Source organism: Schistocerca nitens, chromosome 4 (assembly GCF_023898315.1).
Source record: "Schistocerca nitens isolate TAMUIC-IGC-003100 chromosome 4, iqSchNite1.1, whole genome shotgun sequence".
In the NCBI taxonomy this organism is placed as follows: Eukaryota; Metazoa; Arthropoda; class Insecta; order Orthoptera; family Acrididae; genus Schistocerca; species Schistocerca nitens.
Window position 1 is genome coordinate 742,298,224 of NC_064617.1, and position 24,908 is coordinate 742,323,131.

At 43.6% G+C, this 24,908-nt stretch overlaps 1 protein-coding gene across 1 annotated transcript in view; it reads right to left on the reverse strand.

Moving 5' to 3' along the window:
* LOC126252983 (ATP-dependent translocase ABCB1-like) overlaps nt 1–24,908 on the reverse strand; it is a 231,734-nt gene that overhangs the window by 170,044 nt on the left and 36,782 nt on the right. Inside the window, exons 2-5 of the mRNA XM_049954011.1 lie at nt 20,947–21,076; nt 19,726–19,848; nt 19,559–19,625; nt 8,890–9,192 (exon numbers count right to left, since the gene is read on the reverse strand). Coding sequence (XP_049809968.1) covers nt 8,890–9,192; nt 19,559–19,625; nt 19,726–19,848; nt 20,947–20,966 — 513 coding nt within the window. The 5' untranslated portion in view covers nt 20,967–21,076. The remainder of the gene's footprint in view (nt 1–8,889; nt 9,193–19,558; nt 19,626–19,725; nt 19,849–20,946; nt 21,077–24,908) is intronic.

Genomic DNA, 24,908 nt, shown 5'->3' on the forward strand with positions numbered 1-24,908 from the left:
TGTAGCTTTGACCTAACTTTATGTACACGTGGCGAGCAGAATTACTGTTACGAGGTGGCAACATAATGTTTTATTTATGGTAAAATATATGAAATAACCTTTGGACAGTCATGAATCCTAATTCGTTGTGATTAGTTCGAAAATATAAAATGGCGATTTTGCGTATAACACACCGCTATAAGTTCCAGATTCAGTTTCAGAAATTTCCTCTTATGACGACGTTGAAAACACGCATTTAGCATTATTAAGGGAACATAACGTTTAGAAATAATTTGGTTAATTTTCTAATTTGTCCTCTATCCTAAGTTATTAATCAAATAATTATTTTGTATTCCAATATGCAACAGTAAGACGTTAGGGAAAGGCAAGCGCAGATGAATTACATTTTGCTGTGACAGTGTATCTAATTGGGAATCATGAATTAAATGAATGATCACGTACATATAATGTGTCTAAGCCAATAGTTAAGAGGCACGCTGACAAGAAAGAAAAAAGGGAAGTACATTTTTTGCCACTGTATTTTCCAACACAGATAAAACCGAATTAGGAGAGAATATACATACATTTGAAAGCTTCCACAGAAACTAATTCGTAAAACAGAGGAATGGTAAGCGAGTTGCGCGAGGAAGAATGAATGAAAGAAATGATTAGATGCATGAAATACAAAATGTGGATTAACGTAAAGCTGCAGGGGTAAGGAGAAGATTGAAAAAATTATACTATAATGCCTGCAAATACTCATGTAAGATCTCAAATATGGAACATATTCTTAAATTATTCTCGTACATGAAACTGGAAATATTATCGTATGTGTCTTTAAGCTCAAGGACAGAGTCTGTAAGGGTTGTGCAATTTATGAACCCACTGACACAATTAAGGAACTAGATTCAAAATTTGTAACACATGCAAACATTTATTAAAATAAGTTTAGTGAGTTTATCTTTCCTAGAAAGATGGTATTGTTTAAATAATTTTGTAACTTACTGCTTAGGCTATAATACATAAAATACTTCAGTGTATGTTTAGCGGTTAGTGACGTCAGCAGTCTCAGATTAAGGTGGCAAAGTTAAAGTTCTTATACATTGAGGAATAGGACATTCAATGTTTACAATGCTATAATATAGTACTAAATTTCATTTTCAATGAAAAAAAAATGTGTTCACGTTAAAAAGAGGTAAAAATAAAGGGTACACGCCAGTGTCAGACTTTCAAAATTATGAAATTTGTTTTTCGTCAAAATTTGATACAATTTAGGCAACTCTCCCCTTCAGGTGAGATCTATTTTCCATTTCGATTATTATTCTGTCACATCGAAATATTCCAGCTCAGTTTTGCTCCAGTCTTTAGTCGGTAAAAAACTGCAGAACTCGGAAGCTTTCGGTCAGATAGGATATTATTTTGTTGAAGTACCCGCTCGGCGATCACCGAGATCCAAAAATCCCGCAGCAGCAAGAGGTCCATTGTTGGATAGGAGCTAACTAAGTGAACGACACCAGTGCGAACGAGCGCAGTGTCGTTACATACAGCATATTTGCAATAGGCATTTGTTCGATGGTAGTTGTTTCTTTATGAAGCTACTTGGACGAAATGGCATTACAGAAATGACTGACAACAGCAAGCGTTCCCAGTCACAGGCCGAGGGAAAGGCGTCATTTCGTAGACAGAAGGGTAGGAGAACTGTCGCACCTCTCCCAGTTAATTCTTAATACCATATTTCTTTCTTGTTTTTCTTTTGTCAGTTTTTGCGCTCTTTCTACGGGTGCACCTTTGTTGGGGGTCTAACTCGCCACCCCCTCGGTACGGTCTCACTTCTAGCGTGGAAAAGTCATAATAAAACAGTTTATTGCTGAATTCTTTCCGTATACGATCATGATTTCATCGAAAACTGAGATCACTCTCATTGTGATATTTGTAGCTTATAACATGTGCCGCGTGGGGTAGCGGCGAGGTCTGGGTGCCTAGTCACGGTTCGCGCGGCTCGAGTCGTCCCTCGGACATGGGTGTGTGTTGTCCATAGCGTAAGTTACTTTAACTTACATTAGCTAGTGTGCAAGTCTCTAAGCTTAGAGACCGATGACCTCAGCAGTTTGGTCCCATAGGACGTACCACAAATTTCCAAATTTACGCATCTTATAACATGTACATCACTGGGAATAGAACTCAGTCTTCCTAAAACATCCAACGTAAAACTTCAAATCTGTAATCACCATAAGGGTGTTTGGAAAACAGCGATAATTTGGAGGTGACACAACAATATTTGTATTGTTGTATCCAATTTCGACCTGCTTATCCATTCACCATCAGACAACCTAGCTCATTAGTACGTGTAATATCTTTAGAATCCTTGAGCGGATTGCTTATAGTCAAATATGCTCCAGCAGACAGTTGTTTCTACTGATAATTGTTTCGTGGTACGATACGTGAATCTGAAGAGTAATTTTTGGTTTCTACACAAGACAGCATAGAACACAGTAAGATAATATAAGTCGTTTTAACGAGGACTGGATACGCTCTAGACTGCATACAAACTACAAGTTTAGTACGTACAATTAAATGTATCCTAACATGATACGCACGGTTGTTCTAAAACGTCCAGTGGCAGTTGGTTGTTTTCATGATCGGGTCATAAAGAAGACTTAAAGAAACTGTGGAGTAAACAAAACGAAAGGCGAAAGATGTTTTCTTGACGAGGTAAGAGTATCTTCTGCCTTGGTCTCAGTTGTCGGCGACCTTGCCACAAGACTTATTTTCCTGCTTACGGCCTGCTCGCGATTAAGTGCCGTGATTTTACGTCCTTCAACAGTTCACGAGCACTAGCGTACAAGACGTTCCTTGAGTCCAGACAGAATTGCGTTCTCTAAAGATAAATGATATACCTTTACAATCGACACATCAGGCGAAGCGCAGAGGACGTGAAAAACATGCTAGCGCAACAAAAGAGGGCATTCCTCGGCAAGAGAAGTCCACTAATATCAGACATGAGAATTAGGTTGAGGAAGTGAACATGAACTTCGCAAAAACAGGAAAAGAAGCAAATAGAAGTGTTTGAAATGTGTTAAGTAATACGTTGAAAATAATGTGGACTTATAAGAAACGAAGAAGTCCTCCGCTGAATCGACGAACAAAGGAATATGTCTAAAAAAGTAATTAGAGGAAGGCGCGTGAGAGAGAAGCTTCATTGGACACAGGTGTGCAAAACCTTAGAACGAAAGAGGCTCACTGCGGAGTAGCACAGCTAGTTGAAACTTCGACCATACATACAAATGACTGCTGCACTATAGCAAAGAAAGTAACTGAAATAAATACGCAGTGAGACGAATAAGAATGATCCTTCTATTCAAAAATAGTAATTTTATTGAAGTCAGCGCGATTTATAATGGTCTTTAGCTCTGTAACATGCTCCCACACTGCCCACATGATTGGAAAGGACTTCTTGTGGTAGGTTGTGTCATGTCTCCACCAGTGTGGCTGACAACCGCCGGATGGTAGTTGATAAATGTGAACGTAATGCAGTGTTTCTCCCCAACCCACCCCAGACGATATCGAGGGACTGGCCAGGCTTGTTCTTTCGCCGAATAACCTCTCGATCCAGGAGCTCCTCCACGTGCACTCTTCGATATGGGCGCACCCTGTACATCCTCTCGGGGTCGGATGCACTCCTTGAAAGACGCACATGTTGAAGGAGTATTGTGTCACAATAACGTTGACTGGTGAATGTACCGAGATCAAGGACTTGGAGATCAGCAGGCTCGCGCAAAATTTGTCATCCCACAACATAACCGTCTGACAATGGTCCTGGGTGCAATGAGTGTTCCCACCTCTCACGAGGATACCGAAGAAAATCACTACTCACATTGAATCTGCTCTCGTCTGAGAAAAGCACATGACCCCGCTCCTAGCAGGTCAAGCCCCTATGCTCTTCGTACCATCGCGAATGTGAGTGTCAACGGAGCACAACGCTTGGTCTTTGGTTAAAGACACTATCCTCATACTGTCGCAGTGTCACATTTCACTGTGGAGAGTGAGACTGCATGCCTTACAGTCCTGATAACTGTTGTTGCAACCCAATCTGCGTTTGATGTGGCTTTTACACTATATAGCTGTTATCCGTTCCTGTAGAATAGTGTGGTCGAACGCTTTCTCTCCTTCTGGCAGCGGTGTCTTCCGTTCGGAACGCTCCCCATGCACGAGAAACAATGCTGTAAGAAATACCAAACTCATGGGTTATATTTGTCACACTTTGTCCTTCTTCCAGTGTGCTAAAGATTCTTCCCGACATGAAGTCATCCAAATGTCACCGCGCTGCGTTGTACTGAAGACTATCGCCACTGTGCACCGTAACTGCTCGCTGATTGACACACTCTCTCTTTTCCAGTTCCTTCAACTGCCTCATGTTGCGGGGCGAGCCGCATTCGGCGCTACACTGATGCTCACCTCACGCCATGGCACGTCCAGCTTTCTGTGTACGACTGGGAGACCACTGACAACATGTTCCTCACTTTCATTCATTCCCACCGCGTATTTAAAACGTTATGGTACTTTATATATCTCAACAGTTTTGCAGAGCAGTGTTCTGTAGGGAACCTCAAAGGGAGAGATCCCTGGCGAGGACAGAGATTTGAATATAGCCAACAACTGAGGACGTACAGGTTGAGATGAAGAGGTTGGTGGAGGAAAGGAAATCATTAAAGATTAAATCAAACCAGTCAGGAGAACAATGAAGACAGGGGAGTGAAATCTGTCGCTTACCAACAGAAATCGACAGTATAAACTGGAAACCTTATAAATCCTGTGTCCAGCCATAGATAACGAGATCGTTTTGGACATCACAACAAAGGAGGAAGGTAAAAAAAGGCACACGCAGTGTCGCGGTTTACAAGGGCGTTCAATAAGTAACGCAACACATTCTTTGCTGAATGCCGGTTGATTTTATTCAGGATCCCATTAGAACTATTTCCATTGCGACGGCCCGGCCTTACGCCACCTTACTGCTCGCATGATCCCGTTCTACTGTTCGACGTCGGAGCGAACGTCTTGCTGCATCGTTAATCTCCACACCATCCACGCATTGCTTCCCGCATTCACAATTGGATGGAAATGGGAAGGTGTGTAGGGTGGATGACGAAGAACAGTCCAATGAAGTTTTGTGAGCTCCTCTCGGGTACACGGCCTTCTCTAGGGCATTGCATAGTAATGGAGGAGGAGGATTTAATTTTCGTTTTTGTGGCGAAGCACACGTTGACGAACTTCAGTTTCATACGGGTAGCACAATACATTTGAAAGTTGATCAGTTCATCGTTGTACTATGAGGGAGGACATCAAACACAATAACACTTTCAGATTTCAGCATATCCATCCTTGCTAAGTAGGAGAATAGGACCACAGCCAATATGATTATTGAAATTTTAGACACTACTGTCAGCTGTAATTTCATTATCAGTTTAGTGACAACCGGTTTCGACGATACACCGTATCATCACACCCTCTGAGTATGTAGTGGCTGAATTTTCCCGAAAAACAGCAGTCAGGAAGTCCCAATTGAAAATAACCGGCACCACCTCTTCAGCTTTTGTAGAAAGAACCACACACGAGGATATCGCAAACAGAAGTTTGTTGAAAATTATAATTACCCCTTCAGAGTCCCAGAAGATCGTCGCCATGACTTCACCTGCTGGGACTGCGGCTTTGAACTTTTTCTTCGGAGAAGCCACTCCATCGATTGCCGTTTTGTTTCAGTTCGCAGTGATGGACCCACGTTTCATTGCCCGTGACGATGTTCCACAAAAAATTTCCACGATCAGTCTTGTTATGTCCAAGCAATTCCGGGCAGATGTCCGTCGTTGCTCTTTATGGACTCCTGTTAGGCGGCGAGGAACCCATCTGGTGGGCGAGTGTGTCAGCACTACAAACAGAAACGGCCAGTTGTGCAGCGAAGGGTTTAATTGCGATCCGCCGATCACCTCGAAAGATTGTCCGCACGTTCCAACATTGCACGAGTCACAGCTGTGTGCGACCGGCCGGCAAACGGGAGATCGGATGGATTTCGGCTACCTTGTTGCGATGGTAGGCGATTCGCCCAATGACTGACCGTGGTTTTTATTCACTGCCAGGTCTGCATACACATTGTGCAAGCGCCTATGAATATCTACGATGCTCTGTTTTTTCGTCAAAAGAAACTCAGTGGCAGATCTCTGCTTGAACGCACGTCCGTTAAAGACGCCATTTTGAAGGCTACGTATAGCGGCACCACCAGTCGGAACGTTGTGACATCATGGAGGCTAAAAATTGCGCATGTTTCGAACCGAAATTGGTCACGAAAAAAGATGTTGCATTAATTGTTGAACGCCGCTCGTATTTCTTTTCATTTTTGACAATCCTGCTTGGAAACAAAACAGCTTCACAGTCTGTCTCAAATCTTGCCGGAATGCATTTCTCAAGGCACTTGTTTTCTCATTTACAAACATTTCCGTTTAAGATCATGATCAGGTAAAAACTGGCATGGAACGAATCTTCAGGTGACAGTTGTAGTATGTTTCACACAAAAGTCACTGGTGGCTCGTTAACACGCTTTCGCAGTTATCCCGCAAAAATCTCGTTTCCTTGGTCCAAATTTCCTGAAATGATTTGCTTCTGTTATAGTATACTTCCACCCACGTCAGTTTTCACTCTTAATTATGATGCAATCCGTATAAACTTCGACGCTAGAAAATAATGGCACAAGTTCACATCGTTATTCCATAAGTTCAGTAAACACAGTAGGTACACGCAACAGTCTTTAGTCATCCATAATATACCCTCCTTCACAATTAACAACAGCGCTCGGATAACTTTTCGATTCCGTGACTGTAGAAATCAGGTAGTTTTTAGGCGAAGCCATGTTTGGAGCGCATTCTCATCCGGGAAGTTCGTTCCTTGAAGGTCGTTGATCAGAGAGCGGACAAGGTGAAAATATGAGGGCGCAAGATCAGATGAATAGGGTGGGTACGGAAAGACTTCCCAACTCAGCTCATGTATGGCGTTTTTTATCAACCTAGCAGAATGTGCGCGGGCGTTGTCGTGGATCGGCATTACTCAGCGTCTTCCAGGAAATTCCTCTTGGATTGCGTCTACCAGACGTCTCAGTTGTTGACAAGGAATGTCAGGAGAGATCGTAACACCTCGGAGGGGCAATTCTTAGTACAGCACACCGTCACTGTGCCATCAGGTGCACAACATTATCTCTTGTAGATGCGCGCTGCTTTGTTTGGGCCTAACCATTCCTTTCTTTTCCTTAGGATAGACACTATTTCCCATCACCAGTAAGGATACAGGATAGGAATCATCGGTGTGGTTCACGAGTCAACTGATGATGAGCAAGTAAAGATGCACATATGGCCACCCGCTGATTTTAGTGATTTTGGCATAGGGCATGCTGTACACAAACACCCGATTTTTTGAACCATTCCATTACATACAAGTACGGTACGATGGTGAAATGATCACGGTTCACCACATGTGTCAGTTCTTGCGTACACTGACGTCGAACATTGTGGATTAATGCATTTAAACGAAATAAATCAAACATTTGGTTGTCGTTATCTGTATCGCGACATTGCTGCTCGCGTTGGTCGAGATCCAATGACTGTTAGCAGAATATGGAATCGGTGGGTTCAGGAGCGTAATACGGAACGCCGTGCTGGATCCCAACTGCCTCGTATCACTAGCACTCGAGATGATAGGCATCTTATCCGCAAGGCTGTAACGGATCGTGCAGCCACGTCTCGATCCCTGAGTCAACAGATGGGGACGTTTGTAAGACAACAACCATCTGCACAAACAGTTCGACGACGTTTGCAGCAGCATGGAGTATCAACTCGGATACCATGGCTGTGGTTACCCTTGACGCTGCATCACAGACAGGAGCGCCTGCGATGGTGTACTCAACGACAAACCTGGGTGCACGAATGGCAAAACGTCATTTTTTCGGATGAATCCAGGTTCTGTTTACAGCATCCTGATGGTCGCATCCGTGTTTGGCGACATCGCGGTGAACACACATTGGAAGCGTGTGTTCGTCATCGCCATACTGGTGTATCACCCGGCGTGATGGTATGGGGTGCGATTGGTTACACGTCTCGGTCACCTCTTGTTCGCATTGACGGCACTTGGAACAGTGGACGTTACATTTCAGATGTATTACGACCCGTGGCTCTACCCTTCAATCGATCGCTGCGAAACCCTACATTTCAGCAGGATAATGCACAACTGCATGTTGCATGTCCTGTACGGGCATTTCTGGATACAGAAAATGTTCGACTGCTGCCCCGGCCAGCACATTTTCCAGATCTCTCACCAATTGAAAACGTCTGGTCAATGGTGGCCGAGCATCTGGCTCGTCGCAATACGCCAGTCACTACTCTTCATGAACTGTGGTATCATGTTGAAGCTGCATGAGCAGCTTTACCTGTACACGCCTTCCAAGCTCTGTTTAACTTAAAGCCCTGGCGTATCAAGGCCGTTATTACGGCCATAGGTGGTTGTTCTGGGTACTGATTTCTCAGGATCTATGCACCCAAATTGCGTGAAAATGTAATCACATGTTAGTTCTAGTATAATATATTTGTCCAATGAATAACCGTTTATCATCTGCATTTCTTCTTGGTGCAGCAACTTTAATAGCGAGTAGTGTAATATGTAAATTCGAATAGTAATAGTGAACTACAAATAAAATGTGACAGTCAGTAAATAAACTCATAGCAACTGGAATACCAACACGCGAAACAAAAACGCTACCAACTTATGCACCAAACTTACATTCTGGGACGGTCTGTACATACTTCATAGAGTGAATCGTCTCCATTACACGAAGGCGTCTCATTCTCTTATCCCAGTACCGAGTGCCGCATTTACCTGCCGGTATCCGACGTAGTTGAAGGTGAAGATGCAGACGTAGGTGAAGAGGAAGGTGGCGGCGCCCAGGATGGCGCTGTAGATGAGGAACTGCCGGACGCCGTGCAGGAAGACACGCACCGCGACGTCGGGCACCTGTTCGCCCGCGGCCGTTGCGTTGGCCAGCGCGGACCCGAAGTCCACCATGACGCCCGTTAGGTCTCCAAACAGCAGGTTGCTGAGCGGCATGCCCACGCCGGCGCCCACCGCCGCCACCACCCCGAGGGCCAGCAGCCAGCGCTCCCATGCGGTCGAGAAGCGGAACTAAACAGCAAGCGAGGCGGAAGCATCAGGGGGTAGCGCCACGTCGATGGCGGGTTAAGGTGCCGTAAAACATTTCAGTTGCTAGCGTGTATATACTAGGTACTACTCCTATAGTCCGATTTAAAGTGTTTGATAGCTGACAGCCAGTGAGTTGGATTGCTCCTAGCATCAATGCAGCAACAGGAGTTCTCACGTTGTCGACAAAAGAAAACTTAGCTAAGGCCCTATTTTCACGGTCCGGTCACGCTAATGTGACCATCGCTTATGTTCGACCTCAACATGCACTAATCTCTCACAGAGAGCAGGTGGCAGCACTAGCAGTGGAGGGCATAGAACATATATATGGCGGAGGTGGAGAAAGGTGTAGTCGTTGTAATGCGGAAACGGAAGGATTTATCTGTCGTCCAAAAGGGAATGATCGGTCTAATGGTGGAAGACTTTCCGAAACGACTATGTCTGTACACTGTTCGTGTGCTGCCATGTTTAAAGTATACAGTACTTGGCAAAGTGGTGCTATCCAAAACCTGCACCGAGGCAGCTGTATTGCACCACGGGCCATAGGTGATAGGGGTGGAGATGTGTAAGGGTGAGTAGACGTGCAGCTGTTGGGCAGCTGACTGCCCATATGAAACACAAGGCTATCAAGTGTCTCCTCAACAAACGTTCAGCGTACGTAGCTGCGTATGAACCTCCGCAGCATGCCCCTGGTTCATGCACCCGTGATGACCACTGCTCATCAGCGACGAATGCTGGAATTTGGGCGACAGTTCCACAACTGAATCTCCACTGACTGGCAGGAGGCGGCCGTTTCAGACGACAGATGACGTTGGCGTGTACGGCTGAAGGCCAACATACTGCAACAATCGTCGGAAGGATCCCGGCCGGAGGAGGGAGCGTTATGGCCTGGGAAGTGTTTTCGTTTCTTCCCCTGTTTGATCTCGTCGTTCTGGAACTCGCAATGGACCAACACAATTATGCACTTATCGCTGGTAACCACGTTCACATCTACAAGCAGTATGTTTTTCCTTTACTTGACGGCATTTACCAGCAGAACTATACAACGTCTGTCGTAGTTCAAAATGTATGTGCGTGGTCCGAAGAGCACCAGGATGATTTTATTGTACTCCCCTGGCGTCCAGACGACCCAGATTAAAACCTAATAAAAAATCTGTGGGGTGACCTTGGTCGGGCTGTTCGCGTCACGGGTGCTCAAAAGAGAAACCTGGTCATGCCACTGGAGTCGGAATGGTTCCGCATCCCTGTTAGTACCTTCCAGAGCCTCACAGGCTCTTCCTGCACGTCTCCCGCTGTAAAAGTTATTTAGTCAGGTTTATGATAGGTGGTCACATAACTGTGACTGACACGCTACGGTCGCAGGTTCGAATCCTGCCTTGGGCATGGATGTGTGTGATGTCCTTAGGTTAGTTAGGTTTAAGTAGTTCTAAGTTCTAGGGGACTGATGACCTCAGAAGTTAAGCCCCATAGTGCTCAGAGCAATTTGAACCATTTTTGTGACTGACAGCGTATAATTAAGAACACACTCTTATAGCAGCTGCAGAGATCCGTAAAAATACTTGATTTTCAGATTTTTTTTTTACATGATTCTTGTTCAAGACAGACTTTAAAGCGATTATTTATCACAGTGGAGAGCCAACGTTGGCTGGTGCTTAGAGACAGTGTCGTAATTTCGGAACTTAAGTGGCACAATCCATCTAATTTAAATAGGGCTGGTACACCAACAAGCTACAAGCGTATGGGTCCCATCGTCAATACTGTATTACTCTCTTAGCATCAGTCTATTTTGGGGAATTCAGATAATCAAAACGTAAAAAATTGAGAGAACAGTGTAAGTACGAAATGGAGAAACACTATAAATATCGGTCAAAGTCGACTTGGGAGAGAGTCAGCAGAAGTTCCAGAGAAATATAGGAAACGGCGAGGCGATACTGATCCTAAGGGTTATCTTATAAGACACACTGCAAAAAGATAAACCTTTTCCAAGTGCACGTGCCGCCACCACTAAGGCAGTGCATCTGGGGGGGGGGGGGGGGAGGTTATTGAGCAATAAAAGACGACGGGAATGCGTCGCGACTTTTTCACACCCTATAACAGCGACAGTGACTGCAGAATTGTAAAGAAATGAGCACTTTAGGATTCCTGAATTCCGAATAATGCTGAAGTTGGAATAAGAAGAGGCCATTCTGCAGGTTGAGAGTTGGCACCAGCAGCCACTTAACTGGTGGCAAGTTAATTGAGGTGGTTGATTTTCGCTAAAAAGCAGTAAGAGCATCTACCATTGATAAACGTAAATAAATTCTGGAGTGGGATAACAGAGCTCACCTTTGAGTAGTTGGAGGAGGAAGCCTTTTTGACCGGAACTGGAAGGCGGGTAGTGGGAATCATATGTTGCCTGCTTCTAAAACACTAAAACACACCTATCTGATTGGTTCAAAAAATGGTTCGAATGGCTCTGAGCACTATGGGACTTAACATCTATGGTCATCAGTCCCCTAGAACTTAGAACTACTTAAACCTAACTAACCTAAGGACATCACACACATCCATACCCGAGGCAGGATTCGAACCTGCGGCTGTAGCGGTCACGCGATTCCAGACTGAAGCGCCTAGAACCGCACGGCCACACCGGCCGGCTATCTGATTGGTCATCGGTGAGAGGAACCATTGTCATTGGCGATCAAAATCACGCTCACACTCAAGGAGAAACAGTAAAAGTTCACCTCTTGCTGGCATCGTTATGCAGAACACTTCGGTCGTAGACTTGAGAGGGGAGACATCCGCCGAGACATGGGTTCTGATTCCAGGCGTTGTGATAGAGCTGCCTCTGGTGCAGGACAAAGTACTGGGAGTTTTCCAGGCACCACTGCAGCCACTCGTGGACACCGCTAACTCTAAGTGTGATGAGCAACAGCAGCATTCACAAACCGAGGCGTAGGAGATACACAAGGCCTTCAGACAAAAGTCAGGAATTTTACATTTTTGCTACAAGTACGCTTGTTAGTAATCAAGGCTCAACATGCACTCAATCAAGTCGGCAAGTGCATGCGTGACTCATTCCGCTGTTCTTTCTTTACTTCTTAACTGAGAACTGGCAATCACTCTGCGGCTTCCGCGAACGAAGCTACTTGATTCTACACTACTGGAAATTGAAATAAGAACACCGTGAATTCATTGTCCCAGGAAGGGGAAACTTTATTGATACATTCCTGGGGTCAGATACATCACATGATCACACTGACAGAACCACAGGCACATAGACACAGGCAACAGAGCATGCACAATGTCGGCACTAGTACAGTGTATATCCACCTTTCGCAGCAATGCAGGCTGCTATTCTCCCATGGAGACGATCGTAGAGATGCTGGATGTAGTCCTGTGGAACGGCTTGCCATGCCATTTCCACCTGGCGCCTCAGTTGGACCAGCGTTCGTGCTGGACGTGCAGATCGCGTGAGACGACGCTTCATCCAGTCCCAAACATGCTCAATGGGGGACAGATCCGGAGATCTTGCTGGCCAGGGTAGTTGACTTACACCTTCTAGAGCACGTTGGGTGGCACGGGATACATGCGGACGTGCATTGTCCTGTTGGAACAGCAAGTTCCCTTGCCGGTCTAGGAATGGTAGAACGATGGGTTCGATGACGGTTTGGATGTACCGTGCACTATTCAGTGTCCCCTCAACGATCACCAGTGGTGTATGGCCAGTGTAGGAGATCGCTCCCCACACCATGATGCCGGGTGTTGGCCCTGTGTGCCTCGGTCGTATGCAGTCCTGATTGTGGCGCTCACCTGCACGGCGCCAAACACGCATACGACCATCATTGGCACCAAGGCAGAAGCGACTCTCATCGCTGAAGACGACACGTCTCCATTCGTCCCTCCATTCACGCCTGTCGCGACACCACTGGAGGCGGGCTGCACGATGTTGGGGCGTGAGCGGAAGACGGCCTAACTGTGTGCGGGACCGTAGCCCAGCTTCATGGAGACGGTTGCGAATGGTCCTCGCCGATACCCCAGGAGCAACAGTGTCCCTAATTTGCTGGGAAGTGGCGGTGCGGTCCCCTACGGCACTGCGTAGGATCCTACGGTCTTGGTGTGCATCCGTGCGTCGCTGCGGTCCGGTCCCAGGTCGACGGGCACGTGCACCTTCCGCCGACCACTGACGACAACATCGATGTACTGTGGAGACCTCACGCCCCACGTGTTGAGAAATTCGACGGTACGTCCACCCGGCCTCCCGCATGCCCACTATACGCCCTCGCTCAAAGTCCGTCAACTGCACATACGGTTCACGTCCACGCTGTCGCGGCATGCTACCAGTGTTAAAGACTGCGATGGAGCTCCGTATGCCACGGCAAACTGGCTGACACTGACGGCGGCGGTGCACAAATGTTGCGCAGCTAGCGCCATTCGACGGCCAACACCGCGGTTCCTGGTGTGTCCGCTGTGCCGTGCGTGTGATCATTGCTTGTACAGCCCTCTCGCAGTGTCCGGAGCAAGTATGGTGGGTCTGACACCCCGGTGTCAATGTGTTCTTTTTTCCATTTCCAGGAGTGTAACTTGGTCACTCCAGATCGATGATGCGACCTCTCCCAAGGTTTTGTTGGTTAAAGTCAGTTGTAACTTGTCTTCACACTTCATGAACGTAACTGCTCATAGTTATTTATGCACTTGTGCGTAACTTGAAATCCAAACGACTTCTAATAAATAGGGCCTTACTTACAGTGTTCATCGTTTCTTTCAGTAGTCTAATGAATCCCCTATCTTTATCACCATTTTGAGTTACAGCACCCATGTTCCATGTATGTTAGGCTCACGCCTTTAAAATTGAAATCACTAAATTACCCATTGCATAACACATGTAATTAGATTTACACGACTCCGTGTGGAACGATCTGCTTATCAGTAAGGTCACCATTTCTCAGCTTCAACACCACATCAACAAAAGAAATTACAGTTCTGGAACAATAAACAGAATCTCTGAGATTTGTTGATGAAACTACAATTATGTAAGAGAGGACAAAAGAGGTTACAAGATGAATATGAACAAAAGCAACAAAAAAAAAACAAGGTAATGGAATGCCGGCAAATCAAACCAGGTGGTAAAGAGGGAAGTAGATTAGAAAATAGTACGCTCCGAGTAGTTGAAGGGTATTACTATTTGGGCAGCAAAATGCTAAAAATGGTCGGATTAAAGAAGATACAAAATGCACGCTGGTACCAGCAAGAAATTCGTTTCAGAGGAACAGAAATTTTTGTCGTCGAATATAAATTTAAATGTTACATATTTTTGAAGACATTTGTCAGCAATGTAGCCTTGTACAGATGACTGTAAACAATTCAGGAGAGAATAGAAGACTTTGAATTGTTGAACTACAGAAGAGTACTGAAGATAGGATTGGTAGAGAATTGAGGAGAAACGAAATTGATGGCGCAAATTGATAAAAGCACAGATTGGTTGACAGAAGACGTCGTAAGGCATTGAGGAATAATCCGTTTGGTAATGGACGGGTGAATTTTGGACGGACACCAGAGCTTGACCAACGTAAGCAGGTCGAAGTGGAGGATAGTTTCAGTTGTTATACAGAGACGAAGGAGCTTATGAAGGATAGGTTAGGGTGGAAAACGGTGTTAAACACGTATAGGTCAATGCGACATCTGCTAAGGCATTCAGGAATAAACCTGGCGCTGGAGGGGAAATAGAAGAGAAAACTGGCACAAGCAGAACAAGCGTAGGAGACCCCAAACAGATTACCATAGATTATGAGTATAGTTGGTATAGAGAGATGAGAAACGTTTTCACAAGGTTGGTAATGGCGGAGGACAGCGTAAGTCCAGTTGAAGTACTAATGACTTAAAAGGAAAAGGCTGCGCTGCTATATGTGAATGCAGTGATCCACAGCTAGTTGTTTGTTTTAAGTTTTCTATAGCACTAACCAATTAGTCACGCTTCCCTTCGGCTTTGTCACATCGTTCTGCTAGCTCAGCTGTTGATTAGCACAGTCAGTCAGGGCGAAACGACAGCCGACTACGTGAGTATTGAGAGTCAATTTCGCTATTGTGCCTTGTTTCTGTTTGACTGAGACAGACATTTTGTCTGTGTTTTACGACGAACCCAGAACATCGCCTCCTCCAGACCTAAGTTTACTTCGCTTTTCTATTATGATCTAGACACAGACTGCTGATGAATTTGAACAGATTATTTTATCGAAATATCATCTTCATGTGCCAACTACGTGGAAATAGAGTGGTGCTCCTCATTAATGAGATTCGCTGACAAGACGATACAAGGTATTATGTGATGAAAACGTTTAAACCTAGAAGTATGTTTAAGTTAAAAGCTTTGAGCACAAACAAGTAACCCGGACACCAAGTTTGTTCTCTTATGGTTGAACTCGACTGGAATAGCAAAGAATAAAACAGAGTAATGCATACATCTACCTCTGATACGATGTGAGAAGTCGACATCATTTTCACCCAGCGTCTTTTGCCTCAACCACAGTTCAATTGACGGCATATCGGGAAGATCTCTTTCCTATTGGGCTTAATTTCTTAATGTACCATTTAAATTAACTACATTAACGTTGATTGGTTGTCGCGCTTCAAAATTTTGAGCGTCACTTCGCTGCTGTTTTTCTCTGTAATAATTGCATCCTATCTTCCTAGAGTTTGTGCTCCTGATGTATAGAGTCGCTTTGCTAAATTATTGTCCATGTCACTTCTTACGTACCTTACACCTTAACCGCTCTTATTCCCACAGAAAAATCATGCAAGTCAGTAACTATTTGCAGCTAAGTTACAAGTACCGTACGGAGAATAAAACGTAAGAGTTACCAGTGCTGTTAACTGATTCCAAGACTTAACTGTTTATAGTCAGTATTAATTTCACTGCTAATTCTTCTGCCTGGTTGTATGTTGCCGTTTCTTTGAGATTGTTCGGCGTAGATTGGTGCGTGTCGACCTTCGATATGAAATAGACCTTCGAGAGCGTACGCTGCTGTACACGAGAATTGCAGAGATTATCGGGAATGATGAGGAATAGATCATATATGACATTACACTCTTAAAACGTATGAAATAAATATGAATAACAAATATATAGTATTGCATGTGCCGAATGACGTTTTGTTGGACTGAACAACACCTATGATTTACGACCTTGCAAGTACACCAGTGGATCGGGATTACTAGTAAAACGTTAAAGATCACAAGTTACTCGCTTACTGGTGATATGCCATACCAGATCAGTGCGAAGTACGGCAAATGAATGGGAAAGCAGGATAGGGACAGTTATGTGTCGTGAAGTAACAGTCTTGAGAATTCTGTTCAACAATGGTCGAGTTGAACAGGATATTTAAAGTTTCACAGCCATAACGATGACCATGGCTACTATCAAGGATTAGTGTTACTTGAAGTACAGCAATATTCCTGTCAATACATCAACGTCTCGGGTTAAATACGAGAATACTCGCTGTTATTATGGACTCTGGGAGTTAAGAGTCATTGGTTCAGTTTTTGCTGAGAAGATATGTGTGGCGTAAATGGTCAACTGTGAATAGTAATTATTTCGGTACTTTATCAGCGGCAAAGTGGAATTTAGTCACGTGCGTTTATGATTTTAGTGTTCAACACGAGCTTAATGCCACAGTTACTTTATAACTGTCAATACTTAGAGCAATATACAGTACAGTTTCACACTTCGCTGATTCTTCTACTTAATCAACAATCTTTATATAACGCAGAATTCCTTTTATAAGTCACCAGGAATAGCTAGTTTATCTCTTGTCTAATAAAAGAGTTGCTAAACTCCGTCCGGAAAGACCTCGAAAGACCCAACGGTAATGATCGGCCGCCGTGTCATCCACAGCCGATGGACGTAATCGGATGGACTCTCTCGTCAGCTGTTAATTTTCGTGACGTGGAACCGTTACTACTTGCTCATGTAGCTCCTCAATCGACCTCACGAGGCTGAGTGCACCCCGGTAGGGCCAACAGCACATGGCGGGCCGTATGGTCAACTACGGCCGACGGTGCTTAACTTCCGTGATCTGGTGGGAACCGGTGTATCCACCGGTCAACGGATTTTGACCATAAAAAAGTTAAAACTGATACAAATTTCTACCCAAACTTTTCCTAACCTCAAGGGGCTTCTGCCGTCTGACCACTGAATCTAACGGCCATCAAGTCATAAATACACTACTGGCCATTAAAATTGCTACACCACGAAGATGAGGTGCTACAGACGCGAAATTAAACGACAGGAAGAAGATGTGATATGCAAATGATTAGCTTTTCAGAACATTCACACAAGGTTGGCGCCGGTGGCGACACCTACAATGTGCTGACAGGAGGAAAGTTTCCAACCGATTTCTCATACACAAACAGCAGTTGACCGGCGTTGCCGGTGAAACGTTGTTGTGATGCCCCGTGTAAGGAGGAGCAATACGTACCATCACGTTTCCGACTTTGATAAAGGTCGGATTGTAGCCTATCGCAATTGCGGTTTATAGTATCGCGATATTGCTGCTCGCATTGGTCGAGATCCAATGACTGTTAGCAGAATATGGAATCGGTGGGTTCAGGAGGGTAATACGGAACGCCGTGTTGTATCTCAACGGCCTCGTATCACTACCAGTCGAGATGACAGCCACGTCTCGATCCCTGAGCCAACAGATGGGGATGTTTGCAAGACAACAACCATCTGCACAAACAGTTCGACGACGTTTACAGCAGCATGGACTATCAGCTCGGAGACCATGTCTGCGGTTCCCTTGACGCTGCATCACAGAAAGGAGTGCCTGCGATGGTGTACTCAACGACGAACCTGGGTGCACGAATGGCAGAACGTCATTTTTCCGGATGAATACAGGGTCTGTTTACAGCACCATGATGGTCGCATCCGTGTTTGGCGACATCGCAGTGACGCACATTGGAAGCGTGTATTTGTCATCGCCATACTGGCGTATCACCCGGCGTGACTGTATGGGATGTCATTGGTTACACGTCTCGGTCACCTCTTGTTCGCATTGACGGCACTTTGAACAGTGGACGTTACATTTCAAATGTGTTATCACCCGTGGCTCTGCCCTTCATTCGATCCCTGCGAAACCCTACATTTCAGCAGGATAATGCACGACCGCATGTTGCAGGTCCTGTACGGGCCTTTATGGATACAGAAAGTGTTCGACTGCTGTCCTGGCCAGCACATTCTCCAGATCTCTCACCAATTGAAAACATCTGGTCAATGGTGGCCGAGCAACTGGCTCGTCAAAATACGCCAGTCACTACCCTTGATGAACTGTGGTATCGTGTTGAAGCTGCATGGGCAGCTGTACCTGTACACGCCATCGAAGCTCTGTTTGACTCAATGCGCAGGTGTATCAAGGCCGTTATTACGGCCAGAGGTGGTTGTTCTGGGTACTGATTGCTCAGAATTTATGCACCCAAATTTCGTGATAATGTAATCACCTGTCAGTTCTCGTATAATATATTTGTCCAACGAATACCTGTTCATCATCTGCATTTCTTCTTGGTGTAGCAATTTTAATGGCCTGTAGTGTATAACTTGTCGCAATATTACAATGCAGAAAACACTCAAAAGAGATTATTATTGTGAACAAAAATATCCGAAGATATAAATGATAATCATTTAATCGGTGAATTCAGCTTCTCCCTACGCCCATTAACTTCATCAACGCAAAATAATTTCATTTAATAAATTCATATGTAACATCCCGCTAACGATATAAACTTAAACTGAATGAGAGCAGGAGATTCTCATCCTATTTGTCGGCTCATCTACCTTAAAGCACTGTGTAATAAACTCTTACATGAAGTATATATTTATATAAACATTTACTGGTTTCGAAATATCGCTGTAAAATGGCGAGAAACAATCTTCATCTTTCTTACTTCATGTGCTCATATCGTTACCACGGGACTGCTAAATTATAAAATTCATTGGAGAATAAAATAATAAATAACAAAATCTATTAGCCAATACTACTAAAATATCATGTGACTCGGATAGACTAAAATAAAATTGAATGAAGTGTATTTTATTTCTACTGATGTTTCGATAGTTTCGTTTTTGAACTTATTACCTTACCAATGTCAGGGTTAATTTTATGTTCTCATTTTATTGTATGGAATGTTCAGTTCTGTTAACATCTACGAGAACCGGAACAAGTGAAAGCATTGTCAATGATGTAGGAAGGAATTAAGTTTTGTGCTTGGTTCAACTTTCACACAGAAAAGGCAAGAAATGAAAATAAGTGATACTGTTCAAAATAATGACCACGTCTTCGTCAATAAGATATTGTGAGTATCGCATTAAACAAATACTTACCAGCTGGAAGAAGGAAACTGGAGGAATCGACTCCTCTGTCTGCGGCAGAACCGGTTGTATGAAGGTCCTGTTTACAAATTAGCCTTATTAATTGTGAAGCTAAGATTCAAATACTGAGGGTGAAAAGTGTACGCAGTGGTCATCAGCAGTAAGTGCTGGTTGCTTACCCGTCGACTGAAGCGGATTTACTTCCCGGGGGTTTTCCCTCGACCGACACCATGCGTAATATTTTTCCCCGAACTTCATCATTTTCTTCTGCCAGACTCGCCTGAGAACTGTGAAATCCGTACCTAGAGAACAACAGTTTCATTAACATATATTTTTCGTTAGAATGACTGCTTCTTACGCCAGAATATTAAAATTAGTACTTAAGAAGTATTTCATTGTCGATTTAAGCAGTATGTCATTTAGAAACTGTCCAATCAATGTCATTGTTTAGAGAAAAATGATTTTACCATGAACTTTTTGTGTGTAAGTAAGAAAGATGAACCTCATTTCGAAACAAAGAAATGCCTTTTTGTTGCTAATATTATTACTGACAATGCCGATTTTTTAAAAATAAACTTAAAATCGTTCAGATGGCTTCACTCGATTCGAACAAAGATTAAAGAAACGCAGGACATTTTTTGCCATTCTGGTACGAAATATAAGACAGAAACTCTGTTACCAGGCAGAATTTCATCGAATTCTTCATGTGTTTTTCCTGCAGTTTCAGGCAAATGTTCATCAACTGACTTCGATATACATCCTTTAGTACAAATTACACGAAATTCCCTCTCCCTGTTTTCTCTTTTGTGTAATAACAGTATGCTTGCAGTGTAAGTAACAGAAAAAAGAAAGTCATTGCAATGTTAAGCATCAACGACGCAGTATTACAGATCTGCGTTTATGTCACATTGACACAGCAGTGAAGGTCGTTCAGTACTCATCTATAGCTCTCAAGATGATGGTATGATTCGATATGAGCATTGGTTGATAAAATAAATTAAAATTTTAATAACAGGTCATCGATTTTATCATTAATGTTGCACATTGCCTCGGTTTACCAACAAAAGCCACAATTTTTGCCATAAAAAGGTTATAATTTTCTCGAGAAATGTATTTACGACTATATTATGGCACCAAACAAGTTACAGCTACAACAAATTGTTCGACGGACCTGAGCTTAATTGAAGTGTTTCTTTCTCGTTGTTGGAAAAGAGTCTAGTTGTCTTTACTGTTTCAAAGCTTAGCATGAGGTAATACTGATAACTTATGGATAATAAGCAATTACAACCAAAATCAGAAAATATCAAGTACTTCTGAAGTGAGAAGAGTTGACAATGACAAAAATATTTGTATAGAAATCTCTGCTTGGATTTAAAATTGTAGAGTATATCAGAACTCACGTTCTTATAGAAGCAGGCATCTTTTTTTTGTGTGTTTCACACCAGTGGGAATTTCAGCTGAGGATATCTTGCAGTCCTTCTTCGATATGTGCCTGCAACAGCTGCGTATTGAGCGTCACCAGCAATTGTGCTGTAACGAGAAGAATCACATGACAATTATGTTGAGGAATTTGGATCAAAGATGTTAATGGTTACTCTGTCTACCTCCGCAGTCGTTCCAGAACCTGGAAACAATGGAGATATTAAGGGGTGATTTTTACAATTCCCATGAGATCGTGTGCATGGCTGCGCGATATTGTTATGCATGATTGCAGAAACGAAAGTAAAGTTGAAGGTACCTCACAGAGCTGTCACATATTCCCGAATCTATTTTACTAAGCGACTATCCCGAAACATGGAATTCCAATTCCAGCTTCAGGTTGTCTATCTGAAGGTTTTCGGGTTTCCAGTATTACGCGTAATTATTGAGCAATTTTAAAATGTTGTCGTAATCTACTCATTAAGAGATATCAACTTCGTTAAGTGCAACTATTCGTTTCTAGGCCTGCTGCATAATAGATGTCTTTCAGGGATATAATATATTCATATTACCAGTTATCTACCATAAATATGAGGCCTGAGTTTCTCCTGGCGTATACAATTTTCAAACAACTTACAGGAATTCAGCCAGGTAAAATTTACAGCGACCGCCGATATTTCGCCAGGAGTACACCAAGCCATTCACAAGGCACAAACGGCAATGGACAGGCACTGTATAGGCAAATTTAAAACCTCGGTTCTGGAATTAATTCAGGAAAGATAACACACACACACACTGAACGCTAGTGCCACCAAAGATGACCAAAGTCTAGATATCTATAGTGAAACTGCGAACTAGCAGGTGATGTAACATTAACTCTGACCCTCTATTTTTTGACAAGGGAGAGCAGGATTCCAGACAGAGTTTAAGCAAAAACCTCCATCCCTGTTTACAAGGTTACTAGCTAATTTAATCTCAACTGCCTTCTTAATGACAATGTCCAAATAGCTGGACGTGCATGCCAATATCTCAGTGTTATTATATAACATGGGGTGACCAGTATCCAAGCAATGTTCGGCAATAGCAGATCTACTAGGCTGCTGCAATCGTGTGTGCAGTTTATGCTCAGTACATCGGTCATCCACGGTCCTGATAGTCTGACCAATATATGCCATGCCACAGCTGCAAGGATTGTGATATACACCCGCCTTACGCAAACCACGATCGTCCTTAACCGAACCCAAAAGCACTCTGATTTTACATGGAGGTCGAAAAACACATTTCACGTCGTATTTCCCTAAAATACGACCGATCTTTTTGGAAGTGCTTCCTATGTAAGGCAACAAGGCAGTAGACTTAGGAGTCGACTCAGTATTATCAATCACCCGATGCACAGTTGTTCGATAGCGCAACGCACGTTTTCCGACCTCCATCTAAAATTAGAGTGCTTTTAGGTTCGGTTAAGGATGATCTTGGTTTGCGTAAGGCGAGTGTATATCACATTCCTTGTAGCTGTGGCATGGCATATATTTGTTAGACTATCAGGACCGTGGAGGACCGATGTATTGAGCATAAACGGTACACACGATTTCAGGAACCAAATAGGCCTGCTATTGCCGAACATTGCTTGGATACTGGTCACCCGATGCTATATCACAATACCGAAATACTGACATGCACGTCCAGCTATTGGGACAGTGTCATTAAGGAGGCAGTTGAGATTAAACTAGCGAGTAACCTTGTAAACAGGGCTGTAGGTTTTTGCTTAAACTCTGCCTGGAATCCTCCTCCTCCTTGTCGAAAAACAAAGGAAAGGAGTTAATGTTACCTCACCCGCAAGTTCTTTGTCTCAATATAGATATCTCTGACTTTCGTCATCTCTGGTGGCAGTAGTGTTCAGTGGGTGTTTGTGTGTGTGTATCTTTCCCGAATTACTTCGAGAAACGAGGTTTTAAATTTGCCTATACATCGGCTGTCCGTTGCAGTCTATGCCTTAAGAATGGCGGTTTGTACTTCCGGCGAAATATCGGCGGTCGCTGTAAATTTTACCTGGCTGAAATCCTGTAAGTTGTTTGAAAATACTGTAAATCTTATCTTTATTTGAACTACAGGCCTGTTTCGGCTATACAGCCATTATCGTGTTATCTGTAACAGAACTTCTTACAAATTTTGGTATTTTTTATGTTGTTGTTGTTGTGGTCTTCAGTCCTGAGACTGGTTTGATGCAGCTCTCCATGCTACTCTATCCTGTGCAAGCTTCTTCATCTCCCAATACCTACTGCAACCTACATCCTTCTGAATCTGCTTAGTGAATTGATCTCTTGGTCTCCCTCTACGATTTTTACCCTCCACGCTGCCCTCCAATGCTAAATTTGTGATCCCTTGATGCCTCAAAACATGTCCTACCAACCGATCCCTTCTTCTAGTCAAGTTGTGCCACAAACTTCTCTTCTCCCCAATCCTATTCAATACCTCCTCATTAGTTACGTGATCTACCCACCTTATCTTCAGCATTCTTCTGTAGCACCACATTTCAAAAGCTTCTATTCTCTTCTTGTCCAAACTGGTTATCGTCCATGTTTCACTTCCATACATGGCTACACTCCATACAAATACTTTCAGAAACGACTTCCTGACACTTAAATCTATACTCGATGTTAACAAATTTCTCTTCTTCAAAAACGCTTTCCTTGCCATTGCCAGTCTACATTTTATATCCTCTCTACTTCGACCATCATCAGTTATTTTACTCCCTAAATAGCAAAACTCCTTTACTACTTTAAGTGTCTCATTTCCTAATCTAATCCCCTCAGCATCACCCGATTTAATTTGACTACATTCCATTATCCTCGTTTTGTTTTTGTTGATGTTCATCTTATATCCTCCTTTCAAGACACTGTCCATTCCGTTCAACTGCTCTTCCAAGTCCTTTGCTGTCTCTGACAGAATTACAATGTCATCGGCAAACCTCAAAGTTTTTACTTCTTCTCCATGAATTTTAATACCTACTCCGAATTTTTCTTTTGTTTCCTTTACTGCTTGCTCAATATACAGATTGAATAACATCGGGGAGAGGCTACAACCCTGTCTCACTCCCTTCCCAACCACTGCTTCCCTTTCATGCCCCTCGACTCTTATAACTGCCGTCTGGTTTCTGTACAAATTGCAAATAGCCTTCCGCTCCTTGTATTTTACCCCTGCCACCTTCAGAATTTGAAAGAGAGTATTCCAGTTAACATTGTCAAAAGCTTTCTCTAAGTCTACAAATGCTAGAAACGTAGGTTTTCCTTTTCTTAATCTAGCTTCTAAGGTAAGTCGTAAGGTTAGTATTGCCTCACGTGTTCCAACATTTCTACGGAATCCAAACTGATCCTCCCCGAGGTCCGCTTCTACGAGTTTTTCCATTCGTCTGTAAAGAATTCGCGTTAGTATTTTGCAACTGTGACTTATTAAACTGATAGTTCGGTAATTTTCACATCTGTCAACACCTGCTTTCTTTGGTATTGGAATTATTATATTCTTCTTGAAGTCTGTGGGTATTTCGCCTGTCTCATACATCTTGCTCACCAGATGGTAGAGTTTTGTCATGACTGGCTCTCCCAAGGCCATCAGTAGTTCTAATGGAATGTTGTCTACTCCCGGGGCCTTGTTTCGACTCAGGTCTTTCAGTGCTCTGTCAAACTCTTCACGCAGTATCTTATCTCTCATTTCATCTTCATTTACATCCACTTCCATTTCCATAATATTGTCCTCAAGTACATCGCCCTTGTATAAACCCTCTATATACTCCTTCCACCTTTCTGCCTTCCCTTCTTTGCTTAGAACTGGGTTGCCATCTGAGCTCTTGATATTCATACAAGTGGTTCTCTTCTCTCCAAAGGTCTCTTTAATTTTCCTGTAGGCAGTATCTATCTTACCCCTAGTGAGACAAGCCTCTACATCC